Source organism: Pseudophryne corroboree, chromosome 3, assembly GCF_028390025.1.
Source record: "Pseudophryne corroboree isolate aPseCor3 chromosome 3, aPseCor3.hap2, whole genome shotgun sequence".
In the NCBI taxonomy this organism is placed as follows: Eukaryota; Metazoa; Chordata; class Amphibia; order Anura; family Myobatrachidae; genus Pseudophryne; species Pseudophryne corroboree.
Window position 1 is genome coordinate 712,407,295 of NC_086446.1, and position 13,049 is coordinate 712,420,343.

The 13,049-nt window shown below is 47.2% G+C and overlaps 1 protein-coding gene across 1 annotated transcript; it reads left to right on the top strand.

Annotated features, from left to right (window-relative positions):
• Window positions 1–5,135: 5,135 nt before the first annotated feature.
• Window positions 5,136–7,614, top strand: LOC135057413 (uncharacterized). Its single transcript, XM_063963303.1, has 2 exons — window positions 5,136–6,303; window positions 6,467–7,614. Exons 1-2 carry the CDS (start codon window positions 5,136–5,138, stop codon window positions 7,612–7,614), a joined length of 2,316 nt encoding a protein of 771 aa, XP_063819373.1.
• Window positions 7,615–13,049: the final 5,435 nt, after the last annotated feature.

Genomic DNA, 13,049 nt, shown 5'->3' on the forward strand with positions numbered 1-13,049 from the left:
TCCCCCTCACAGCACCGCACACCAGGCACTCCCTTCACAGCATCCATCTCCCCTTACTGCACAGAACCCTTCACACAATTGGTTGATTCTGAGTCGGATACACTGATGTCAGACGCAGAGGGGCTACTGCACATGCATCTAAGGCCGACTATCACTGCATCCCGGTTATGTGCATTTCAGACGCATGCAGATAGTAGTGTACTGAGAATGTAATGGGCATTCCTGGGCATTGACAAGAAGGTGTCTTAGCTCACACACAGAGATGGGCAGTCTTGTAGGCATGATAAGGGAGTATCTGTGAAAGTTGTTATGTACACAGATGATTGACAGTACATACAGGAGGCGATACCCAGATAAATACTCTGTACCTGCCATAGGGTTGGTGCAAGTTTCAATGGTGTAACTGATGGTGTTTCTATATACAGATGGAGCCTCCGTTATCTTGGCTGTTTCTCTGCCTAAACGGAGGCTTAGTCGCGCCTAGGCAATAGCGTAGGATGCTGAGTTTAATCACGGACAGGCGAGTTGAGGCACGACTACAATCTCAGCATGCAATACCCATCTCCACGACTGGGTGGCTAATGCTCCATTAATCCAGTACTTTAGATCGAATAGCGGCAGATTGATCTACAGTACAAGCTCTGGCAAATGGTCAGTGACGACTGTAATGGTAATACAGTTTTGTACTGAATACTGTACACACAGATGGTGAACAATGGTCAGACGGAGAGAGTAAAAAAAAAAGTTTATACAGACACAAACGAACATGTTAAAACAGTTGTCAATTGCCATGTTACTGCATGTGAGCGTCCAAGTCCCGTAGACAAAGCAATAGAGTAAAAATTAAAATAGTGTATGCAGACACAACTAATGTGTGAAAAGAATAATGTAGTGCATTCACTTTAAAGAATGTACAGTGCACTAAATACTGTGTTTTGAAATATGAGCGTCCAAGTCCCCTAACGGCATGCAGTACTTTTATGCATGAACTTGTGTATCTTCCATGCAGCAATGTGGGCAAGCGGTGAAGGCTCCGTCTCCCATGGTTAGAGTCCCAGGTTGGATTCCCAAAGTGTAAATGTATTATTTTTTTTCTGACACTCACCTTATAAAAAAAAAATCTTTGTAATCCATTGTAATACATTCAATAGAAGTGTGCACACAGGTTTCACATAAATCAGGGTAAATCTGCAGGAGCGTCTGATTCCGCTATCTAAAATACACAGCAGTAATGAGCACCAGTAGACATACCAATAAAACTAAATGAGTGTATCCTGATGCAATTAACTATTCGAGTAATACAGTACTGTAGATCATTGGCAATAGAGAATCTGTGTTGTACTTATTGAGAAGGGATCACTACTACTGTACCATTTACACGCCTATCAAAGTGACTGCAGTTCTCTATCTGATTTTCATATACATTATACTGTAGTATTGTATTGTACATTTATTGTAACCTGATCTCCCTCCGTATGAACTGTGTAGGCTCTCATGGGGAAAGGGGAAGTGGGATGGGGGTAGGAGGAGGTGGTGGCTAAATACCATATTCAAAGATGAGGCATAATCAAAACCAAGGGGAACTGACGTCCTGGGTGCAAGATGAACAACCTGGGACACCTGGGATGCATGCCGTCTGGGACGCACAATGTCTGAGACGCTCATTGTGATTACTGTATATGATGGCTGCCAGGGACTGTACGTATTCACTCGGTGAGCTCCAACTCCTCATTTGCTGGTGGGACAAGGCTCTCGCCAGCAGCGAGGAGAAGGTGAGAGCGTACCAGAGGGCATGCAGGGAGATCCTCCGGAAGTATAACCAGAGACGGATGGCTAGGTCACTTCAAAGGCGATGGAGTGACCTTGTCTGGAGGACCCCAAGACTCCTGGCAGGCCATTCGTGACTGTAAGTACAGTACAGTGGAATGCTGTACTTTAAGTTACTGTAATTACAGGTACTGTATAAAACAGGGTCTGCTGTAGTAGCAGGTATCCAGGCTATACAGTACCTGTGGTAAACAAATGGTTAAACAAGGTGCAAACGTTAAGCAGGGTCAAAAGGTCAAGTTTTTTAAAATAAATGTTTCCAACTTTTTTTGTGAAAATGGGCGGCAGCCATTTTGTCAGTTGTATCGTAATGTGCATAGAGCTTGCCTAGCCCTATCGCCCCTGTGTATTTTAGCTAGGGTATTGTGATGCTTCTTCAGCATTGCCCTGTAGCCTGCAAAACCTATGCCGTCGCTCGCTCCATAGCTGAGCGCTGCCACGAGGCAGGGGGTCATGGGTGGCGGCCTTTTTGTCAGTTTGCTATGCGTTGGGCGAGTCCGGTGTATCGTAATGTGCATAGAGCTCGCCTAGCCCTATCGCCCCTGTGTATTTTAGCTAGGGTATTGTGACACTCCTTTAGCATTGCCCTGTAGCCTGCAAAACCCATGCCATCGCTCGATCCATAGCTGAGCGCTGCCACGAGGTGGGGGGTCACGGGCGACGGCCATTTTGTCAGTTTGTAATACGTTGGTTGAGTGCGGTGTATCGTAATGTGCATAGAGCTCGTCTAGCCCTATCGCCCCTGTGTATTTTAGCTAGGGTATTGTGACACTCCTTCAGCATTGCCCTGTAGCCTGCAAAACCTATGCCATCGCTCGATCCATAGCTGAGCGCTGCCATGAAGCGGTGGGTCATGGGCGGTGGCCATTTTGTCAGTTTGCTATGCATCAGTCGAGTTGGTGTCTCGTAATGTGCATAGAGCTGACTTATCCCTATCGCCCCTGTGTATTTTAGCTAGGGTAGTTAGGGCAGTACGGATGGTGTAATGGTTAGCATTACTGCCTCACAGCACTGAGGTCATGGGTTCGATTCCCGCCATGGCCTAACTGTGTGGAGTTTGTATATTCTCCCCGTACGTGCGTGGGTATCCGGACTCCAGGTCGACACACCTTAGGTCAACGCCAATTGGTTGACACACCTTAGGTCGACATGGACAAAAGGTTGACATGGACAAAAGGTCGACATGGAAAAGGGTCGACATGAGTTTTTTATGTTTTTTTTCTTTTTTGGAACTTTTTCATACTTAACGATCCATGTGGACTACGATTGGAACGGTAAAGTGTGCCGAGCGGAGCGAAGGCACCATGCCCGAAGTATGGTGAGCGAAGCGAGCCATGCGAGGGGACGCGGTGCACTAATTGGGGTTCCCGGTCACTCTACGAAGAAAACGACACCAAAAAAACATTAAAAACTCATGTCGACCTTTTTCCATGTCGACATTGTTCCTGTCGACCTTTTGTCCATGTCGACCTGAGGTGAGTCGACCAATTGGCGTCGACCTAAGGTGTGTCGACCTTTTTTGTTGTCGACCTGGAGTCCCAGACCCACGTGCGTGGGTTTCCCTTGGGTACTCTGGTTTCCTCACACAATCCAAAAATATACTGGTAGGTTAATTGGATCCCAACAAAATTAACCCTAACGTGAATGTGTGTACATGTGGTAGGGAATATAGATTGTAACCTCCACGTAAAGCGCTGCGGAATATGTGTGCTCTATATAAATAACTGGTAATAATAATAATAATAAATAATAGGGTATTCAGACGCTCCTTCAGCATTGCCCTGTAGCCTGCAAAACCTGTGCTATCGCTCGCTCTATAGCTGAGGGCTTCCACAAGGCAAGGGATAACGGGCGGCAGCCATTTTGTCAACTTGCGATGCGATCAAGTCCGGTGTATCATAATGTTCATAGGGCTCGCTTATCCCTATCGCCCATGTGTATTTTAGCTAGGGTATTGTGAAGCTCCTTCAGCATTGCCCTGTAGCCTGCAAAATCTATGCCCTCACTCCATAGCTGAGGACTGCCACGAGGCAACTGTAGTCCATCAGCAGCCATTTTGTCAACTTGCTATGCGATCGAGTCCGGTGTATCGTAATGTGCATACAGTAAAGCTCGCTTGTCCCTTTCGCCCCTGTGTATTTTAGCTAGAGTATCGTGACGCTCCTTCAGCATTGCCCTGTAACTTACAAAACCTATGCAGTCGTTGGCTCGATAGCTGAGGGCTTCCATGAGGCAAGGAGTCACGGGTGGTAGCCATTTCAGTCGAGTCTACCCTGCTACAGAATTGTATGTGAACCTTATCCTCGTAGTCGCTGTGTATTTCTGTCCTCCATCTGGGGGACGCTGCGCCGTTACTTGTGGGTTAGAGGTGTGTGGTAGTGGAGTTTGGCACAGAATCTAAAGCTGACTCCTCCCCCCTCTAACCCCTCCCATCTCCTTCCTGCTCAGCCATATTCAGTTTTTATTTTGTGCCTGTGGAGTACAGACACAGTTTTTATTTCTCCTTGATTTTTTTTTTTTTTTTTTGTTTGTTGTTTACAGGATGCCTAGTCCCTGTTTACGGGTGACAGGTATTGATGGAGTGGACTAATATTCCACTCGAGGATGCTGTCTAGAAAGGCCACCATACCTGGGTCACTGGGGCCTTTGTACATTAACGACGACAGAAGAAAGGTAACGGACAGCCACAATCTGTCACCGACAGTATTGGGCTGTCCCTATTTATTTCACTCATTTATTTCACTCATTTATTTCAAGCCGAGCCCCCCGCCCCCCGCCGCCAGCGGGAGCGGCGCCGGAGATTTCTCCCCTACAACCGCAGTGAGAGACCTGGAGGGTTGTGGGGACAGATGGCAGACTGGTCCGGGAGAATCTTCTGACTCCCGGGGACCAGCTAGAAGCCGCCGCGGACACTGTGAGTAGCGGCGCGCGGTGGCCCGAACTTCCGGTTTCAGCGCGGGGTGACGTCAGCAGTGCAGGGACGGCTTCCCGCCCTGCTCTGCCCGCGCGCGCGCCAATCTGCCTGACGCCATCTTCTTCTGCACGGAGACAGGGGGACGCTGTGCGCTTCACACACGGAGCCTGCCAGGGGGAGAATTTTAACATAATCGCAAGTATAGAGGGGGCTGATCAAAGGGGGGATTACAGGCCATATTGGAATCCACCTAGGGATTAACCTAATAAGGAGAGTCTCTGACTTGCACTCAGTTATCCTGGATTAGGTCCCACTCTATCCTTAATGTAGATTGTTAACACAGCTCATTAGTCAGAAGGTTTAGGGTGATTTTATTTTAGTGTATACCTTCAGAATGGAAAAAGTGACTAGTAAACCGGACAGACCTACAAAGGGAAAAACGGCCTCGGTAGTTTATTTTTCCTGCTCTCAGTGTGGCTCAAAGCTGGCTAAAGGTAGTTCTGACGCAGGTACCTTATGTGCTTCATGCTCTGGTGCATCAGTGACAGATCAGCAGGGAGGTTCCGCAGATCAGCCGACGCCCCCATGGGTTAAAAACATGGTGGACGCCATTTCAGATTTGCGTCAATCTAGGGAGACTGAATCTGCTCGGACTCAGGTGGAGCCTTTATGGGCCCAAAATATGGGAAAGTGCCTCACTGATTTAACTCAATCTTTGAATAAGTTTGTAAATGCTGCCAGCAGTTCGACTGCTACTAAACGATCGCAGCCGTTACCCGCTATAGCATTTCCAGGTGAGGAGGCGGACACCCTGGCATCTCCATTGGAGGAGGGGGAGGTAGATCCTGAATGGGATGAAGTTTCGGCTTGGGAAGATGAGGAACCTTCTACTAGTTCAGGTGTTAGATTGTTAATAGAAGCCATTCGTCAGACTCTTAATATTCAGGACACGGTGGTAGAGAAAACTCCTTCCCCCTTCTTCAAACGACAAAAGAGACAGGTTACGGCCTTCCCTTCTTATTCTCACTTTGCGGATATTTTAAAAGAACCCTGGCTTAAACCGGATTCTCGTTTTCAGGCGCCTAAAAAGTTAAGATTTCTATATCCTTTTACAGAGGAAGATACGAAATTTTGGGAGACGGCCCCTAAGGTAGATGCTCCTATTTCACATCTAGCAAAAGCTACGGTTATTCCGTCGGTACAGTCTGTGACCTTAAAAGACGCTACTGATAGAAAGATTGAAGCATTACTAAAATCTATGTTTTCTTTATCAGGTGTTTCTCTCCGTCCAGTACTGGCGAGTGCCTGGGTACTTAAGGCCGTGGATGAATGGCTTGCACAGGTGGTATCGGGAATGCAGTCGGATGATCCGTCGGAAGCCATTCACGTAGCGGAACAGATTTCGGAGGCACTCACTTATGTGGGTGAAGCCTTGTTGGATTCGGTTGCGCTACAGACCCGGGTTTCAGCCTTGACAGTATCTGCAAGACGCTCTTTGTGGCTTAGAGTTTGGAATGCTGATTCTGACTCAAAGCAAACATTGACGGCTGTGCCTTTTGAAGGTGAGTTCCTTTTTGGATCAGAGTTAAAGAAGATTATTTCAGATTCTACTGGAGGAAAGAGCCCTTTCCTTCCATCTGCACCTCACAAACCAAAACCTACAAGGTTTCGGTCCTTTCGTACGCAGGGCAGAGGTAACTTCCAATCCTTTCGTGCTTCCTCCAGATTCCCAAGAAGGGGCTCTTTCAGAGGAAGAGGATATCAGGCTATTCGCAGACCGGCCAGTAAGCCTGCCGACAAACCTGAGGCATGACGTCTCAGGTCCCCTGGAGGGATCAATGAAGGTTGGGGCCCGGTTACTTCAGTTCAGGGAAGTGTGGCTCCTATCGAAACCGGATCGGTGGGTAATGGGGGTCATTTCCAGAGGATATATGTTGGATTTCGAAGAGACGGTCCCAACCCGACTATTCATAACACCTCTCCCAGACGATCCCTCCAGACGGCAAGCTCTTCTTCAGGCAATCACAAACCTCTTACAAAATGGAGTAATCATTCCGGTTCCCTCTCATCAAAGGGGGCGGGGGTTTTACTCAGGTCTTTTTCTTGTGGACAAGCCGGATGGTTCGTTTCGGCCCATTCTGAATCTGAAGGCTCTCAACCCGTATCTCTCAACCCAAAAATTCAAGATGGAATCCATTCGCTCAATTATCGCCGCCATGGAGCCAGGGGAATATTTGGCTTCAATAGACATAAAAGACGCCTACTTACATGTCCCGATTTGGATAGGACATCAGTCTCTGCTGAGATTTGCAATCGGGCCGGAGCATTTTCAGTTTCAAGCTCTTCCCTTTGGTCTTTCTACGGCTCCCCGAGTTTTTACAAAGGTCTTAGGCCATGTAGTCGCAGTTCTTCGTTGCCAAAGGGTCAACATCACTCCATATTTGGACGACCTGTTGGTCAAGGCACCGTCAGCGGAGATTCTCACTCAGAACCTGCAGTTAACAATGGAGACTCTACAATCGTTCGGGTGGATAATCAACTTTCCAAAGTCATCTCTACTCCCTTCTCAGAAGATGATTTTTCTGGGACTTTTATTCGACACCAACAGCCAGAAGGTGTTTCTTCCTGCGGACAAGATTCAGGATCTGCAGTCGAGAATCCGAACCCTGTTACACTTACCAGTAGTGTCGGTCCTCAGATGTATGCAGGTGTTGGGCAAAATGGTATCCTCCTTCGAGGCAGTTCCATATGCCAGATTTCATGCCCGTCCTCTTCAAACGCAGATTCTCAACTGTTGGACTCGGACGGAACCACGTCTCGAATTGCAGTTGATCCGCTTGTCGATAAAGACTCGTCAGTCTCTTCACTGGTAGCTTCACAGTCACAATTTGAAAAAGGGTGCACCGTTCACAATCTGGTCTTGGATGATGGTCACCACGGACGCAAGCCTCAGTGGTTGGGGGGCAGTTTTCCAGACTCATCACTTCCAGGGACGCTGGAGCAATCAGGAGTCAAAATTGCAAATCAACATTCTGGAACTAAGGGCGATTCGGTATGCACTCATTCGCATTCAAACCATGGTGCAGGGTCAACCAGTTCGGGTGCAGTCCGACAATGCCACCGCAGTGGCTTACATCAACAAACAGGGAGGAACTCGCAGTTGGTCCACAATGAGAGAGGTCGCTCAGATCCTCGCGTGGGCGGAACGCTGGGTTCCGGTGATCTCCGCGATCCACATTCCAGGAGTCGAAAACTGGGAAGCAGACTTTTTGAGTCGTCACACGATTCATCCGGGGGAATGGGAACTTCATCAGGAAGTGTTTCTCTCTCTAGTGGATCGATGGGGAATGCCAGACATAGACCTGATGGCGTCTCGCCTCAACGCGAAACTTCCTCACTACGGAGCAAGGACTCAGGATCCACAGGCAATCCTGATCGATGCTCTTACTGCCCCATGGCAATTTCAACTGGGATATGTGTTTCCGCCAATCCCACTGATTCCGCGTCTACTCCAACGCATTCGGCGAGAGGGTCTCGCAGTGATTCTAGTGACTCCAGATTGGCCGCGTCGACAATGGTACACTCTTCTGCGCAGTATGGTAGTCGGAGATCCCTTTCGTCTACCTCTGCGACCAGATCTGCTTCTTCAAGGGCCTTGTCGCCACCCAGATTTACATCGGATGGCTTTGACGGCTTGGCTCTTGAATCCAAGATTTTGAAGGCAAAAGGTCTTTCTCGATCGGTTGTCCAGACGATGATTCGAGCTAGGAAACCGGTGACCTCAGGCATTTACCATAGAATATGGCGTATTTACATTGCATGGTGCGAAAAACGGAGACTGACTCCGCATTTGTTTAGACTACCTCGCCTACTCTCTTTCCTTCAGGAGGGTCTCGACAAGGGCCAAAAGCTTTCTTCACTAAAGGGTCAGGTTTCAGCTTTATCGGTTCTTTTTCAGAAGAAACTAGCAAATATTCCAGAGGTTCAAACATTCCTGCAGGGAGTACTTCGGATTCAACCACCTTTTGTCCCTCCGGTTCCTCCCTGGGATTTAAACTTGGTCCTTACGGCTCTTCAGACCTCTCCATTTGAACCTTTAGAATCAGTTGAGCTCCGTTATCTGACACAGAAAGTTGTTTTTCTGTTGGCTATTGCCTCAGCTAGACGAGTATCTGAGTTGGCGGCCCTTTCTTGCAGACCCCCCTTGTTAGTGTTTCATGAGAACCGGGTGGTTCTACGGACTAAACCTTCTTTCCTCCCAAAGGTTGTTTCAGCATTCCATTTAAATCAGGACATTGTACTTCCTGCCTTTACTCCGACATCTTCTTCTGGGGAGGACTCTCATTTGGCTCTTCTGGATGTGGTTCGAGCCTTGCGTATCTATTTGTCTCGCACAGAGTCATTCCGTCGCACGGATAACTTACTGGTTTTAATTGATGTTCCAAAACGAGGTTGGCGGCCTCCAAAAATACTGTGGCCCGTTGGATAACTTCGGCCATAAGACAGGCTTACCTGTCTTCTCATGTTTCGGTTCCTGACTCAATTAGGGCTCATTCGACTAGAGCTGTTGGAGCCTCTTGGGCTGTTCGCGGTGGTGCATCTGTTGAGCAACTGTGCAGAGCAGCGACCTGGTCGTCAGTTCATACTTTCACAAAGTTTTATCGTTTTCATACTTTTGGTTTGGAGACTGCCTCTGTTGGGCGTCGTATATTGAAGACGGCTATGCCGTCACCGTCTCCCTCCTCTCATTAGCTTGCTTTGGGAAATCCCACAAGTAACGGCGCAGCGTCCCCCAGATGGAGGACAGAGAAATTGGGATTTTTGTTTACTTACCGTAAAATCTCTTTCTCTGAGTCCATCTGGGGGACGCTGCGATCCCTCCCATAGTTTGTCTGGTTTAATTGGTTAATTTTTTTATTCTGGTCTATCTCCTTTGGCTTGGCTAAACGTTAACTGAATATGGCTGAGCAGGAAGGAGATGGGAGGGGTTAGAGGGGGGAGGAGTCAGCTTTAGATTCTGTGCCAAACTCCACTACCACACACCTCTAACCCACAAGTAACGGCGCAGCGTCCCCCAGATGGACTCAGAGAAAGAGATTTTACGGTAAGTAAACAAAAATCCCAATTTTACAGTAGATATGCTTCTGCAGCTTTGCCCTGCTTTATGTAAGACTTGTGTGCACACTTCTATTGAATGTGAAAGTATAGTACAATACAATAGATAGAAAAAATAAATAAATAAACTGTCTGGAAAAAATTAACATGCATTCACATTTTGGGAATCGAACCCAGGACTCTAAGCATGGGAAACAGAACACTTCACCACTCGGACACGTCGCCGCCAGATCACAGATGGACAAGCCCATTGGTTTTGATTATGCCGTAATGGCTACGATATTTGACACTAACATACAATATCCCTAACATCAATAGACCACAATGTACCTGTAACACGTTCGTTAGCATCTGTGTACACTAGTGGTTTTATTTGTTGATTTGTCTGCGGGACTTGGATGCTCACATATTCCTTACGTCAATGGACTATACCATGGCTTTATCACATTCGTTTGCATCTGTATTTCCTGTACTACTTTATTTGCATCTGTACACTGTAATATACTGTATGACATACTGTTGCATATTGTAGCGTAATGAGACGCACCAGTAAAGTAGTTCTTACTATGAATTTCGGTATTGTATTTTAATGGAGACCACATGCATGCACAATAGTGGTTTTAAAAAGTGACATTTGGAGGATGATCGCAGGTATTACACTTAAAGGTAACGCCAAATGCTCTGTGCGCCTCCCTACAACTGGGCGCGCCTCCCTTCGACTAGGCGTGCCTCCTTGCACCCAGGCACGCTGCGTATGCCCGATTGCGACTAACGCCTCAGCCAGCCAAGATAACGGAGGCTCCATCTGTAAGCACCAATTGGTATTTCAGTGTCTACGGTCAATGTAAGTGGGTGTCTCAGTTCTTACAGTTTCATATGCATGGACGAACACCAGGGAAGGCCTTTGTAGAGGCATTTACATAAAGTGCAGATGTGTGATTGGCAAAAAGATGCAAACACTGATGAAGCTGTATCCAACTCATAATCAACCCCACTCTGTCCCACACAGGGAAAAAACACACACATTGCCTTCACAGGGAAAAGATAACACACGACCCCACAGACAAAAAAAGCACACATTGCCCCCATAGGAAATATAATAACACACGCTGCCTCCATAGGCAAAATAGAACAACGCACACTGCCCCACAGTGAAATAATAACACAGATTGCTCCCACAGGGAATAATAACACACATTGGCCCTCATTCCGAGTTGTTCGCTCGGAGATTTTCATCGCATCGCAGTGAGAATTCTCTTAGTGCGCATGCGCAATGTTCGCACTGCGACTGCGCCAAGTAACTTTACTATGAAGAAAGTAAGTTTACTCACGGCATTTTCTTCGCTCCGACGTTCGCATTGTGATTGACAGGAAATGGGTGTTACTGGGCGGATGCACGGCGTTTCAGGGGCGTGTGGCTGAAAACGCTACCGTTTCCGGGAAAAACGCAGGAGTGGCCGGAGAAACGGTGGGAGTGCCTGGGCGAACGCTGGGTGTGTTTATGACGTCAGCCAGGAACGAAAAGCACTGAACTGATCGCACAGGCAGAGTAAGTCTGGAGCTACTCAGAAACTGCTAACTCGTTTGTAATCGCAATATTGCGCGTACGTCGGTCGCAATTTTAAGAAGCTAAGATTCACTCCCAGTAGGCGGCGGCTTAGCGTGTGTAACTCTGCTACATTCGCCTTGCGAGCGAACAACTCGGAATGAGGGCCATTGTCCGCTATGAAATAATTCTAGGCAGTACTGTGCTCAGTATAAAATCACACTATTGATATTATATAGGGCTTAATTCAGATCTGATCGTAGATGTGCTAAATTTAGCACATCTATGACCAGTTTCTCTGACATGCGGGGGGACGCCCAGCACAGGGCTAGTCCGCCCCGTATGTCAGGCCAGGGCCGGTGCTAGGGTGTTCAGCGCCTCCCTGCAAACTATAAGTTTGCGCCCTCCCATACTTTACAAAGGGACAGCGCACGTCTTTGGTGCACACAGAAAATGGGGTGTGGTCGGGGCATGGCCACACAATAGTACCCCCATTTCAAATTATGCCACAGTAGCACAATCTTATTCACATAACACTGCACCTAGTAGTGCTTCTTATACACAAAATTCCCCCTGTAGTAGTGCCGCTTACACAAAATCCCCCTCGTAGTAGTGCTGCTTACACAAAATTCCCCCTGTAGTAGTGCCGCTTACACAAAATTCCACCTGTAGTAGTGCCGCTTACATAAAATTCCACCTGTAGCAGTGCCGCTTACACAAAATCCCCCCCCCCCCGCATTAGTGCTGCTTACACAAAATCCCCACGTAGTAGTGCCGCTTACACACATTTTGCTCTCCCAGTCACACATACACACATAGATACACACACATACACAAACAGATACCCACACAAATACACACACATACAGATATATATACACACACACACACACACATATAGATACACACACACACACACACACACTTTCTCAAGGTCACTCACTCTTTTTACCAAAGGAAGTATGGCTGGCCGGGCAGAGTCGGCCATAGGCATATGCAAACTAGGCAATTGCCTAGGGCATTTGATATGCCTAGGGGCAGCAGCAGCTTCTACTGATTAAAATGATATGCGGCATGCCTATATTCTGTGTGTAGCATTTTATATGCAGATACAGCCACAGTCTCACACAGTATATAGGCATGCTACATATAATTTTAATCAGCAGAAGCTGCTTGTGCATTCTAGCCACATAGCAATGCAAATAAGATGCATTTTCATAAAAAAAATGTGCCCGACGTTAGCATTGAGAGAAGATTTATAAGGACACATCTGTATCCAAGCAGAGACAGAGGTCACAGTGTTAGTGGCAGTGTGAGTGCTGTGTGCATGTGAGTGGGTTGGTTGTGCAGCAGTGTTCGGAATATGTGTAAGGAGCATTATGTGTGTCATGTAAAAATGCATTAATAATGTGCAACATATGTGTAAGGGGTACTGTGTCATTATGTGTATAAGGGCATTAATAATGTGCGGCATATGTGTAACAGGGTACTACTGTATGTGTGTCATAATGTGTATAGGGGACTAATAATGTGCAGCAAATGTGTAGGGGGCACTATGTGTGTCATTATGTGTATAAGGGCATTAATAATGTGCAGCATATGTGTAAGGGACATTATGTATAAAAGGGCATTAATAAAGGTTGTCAT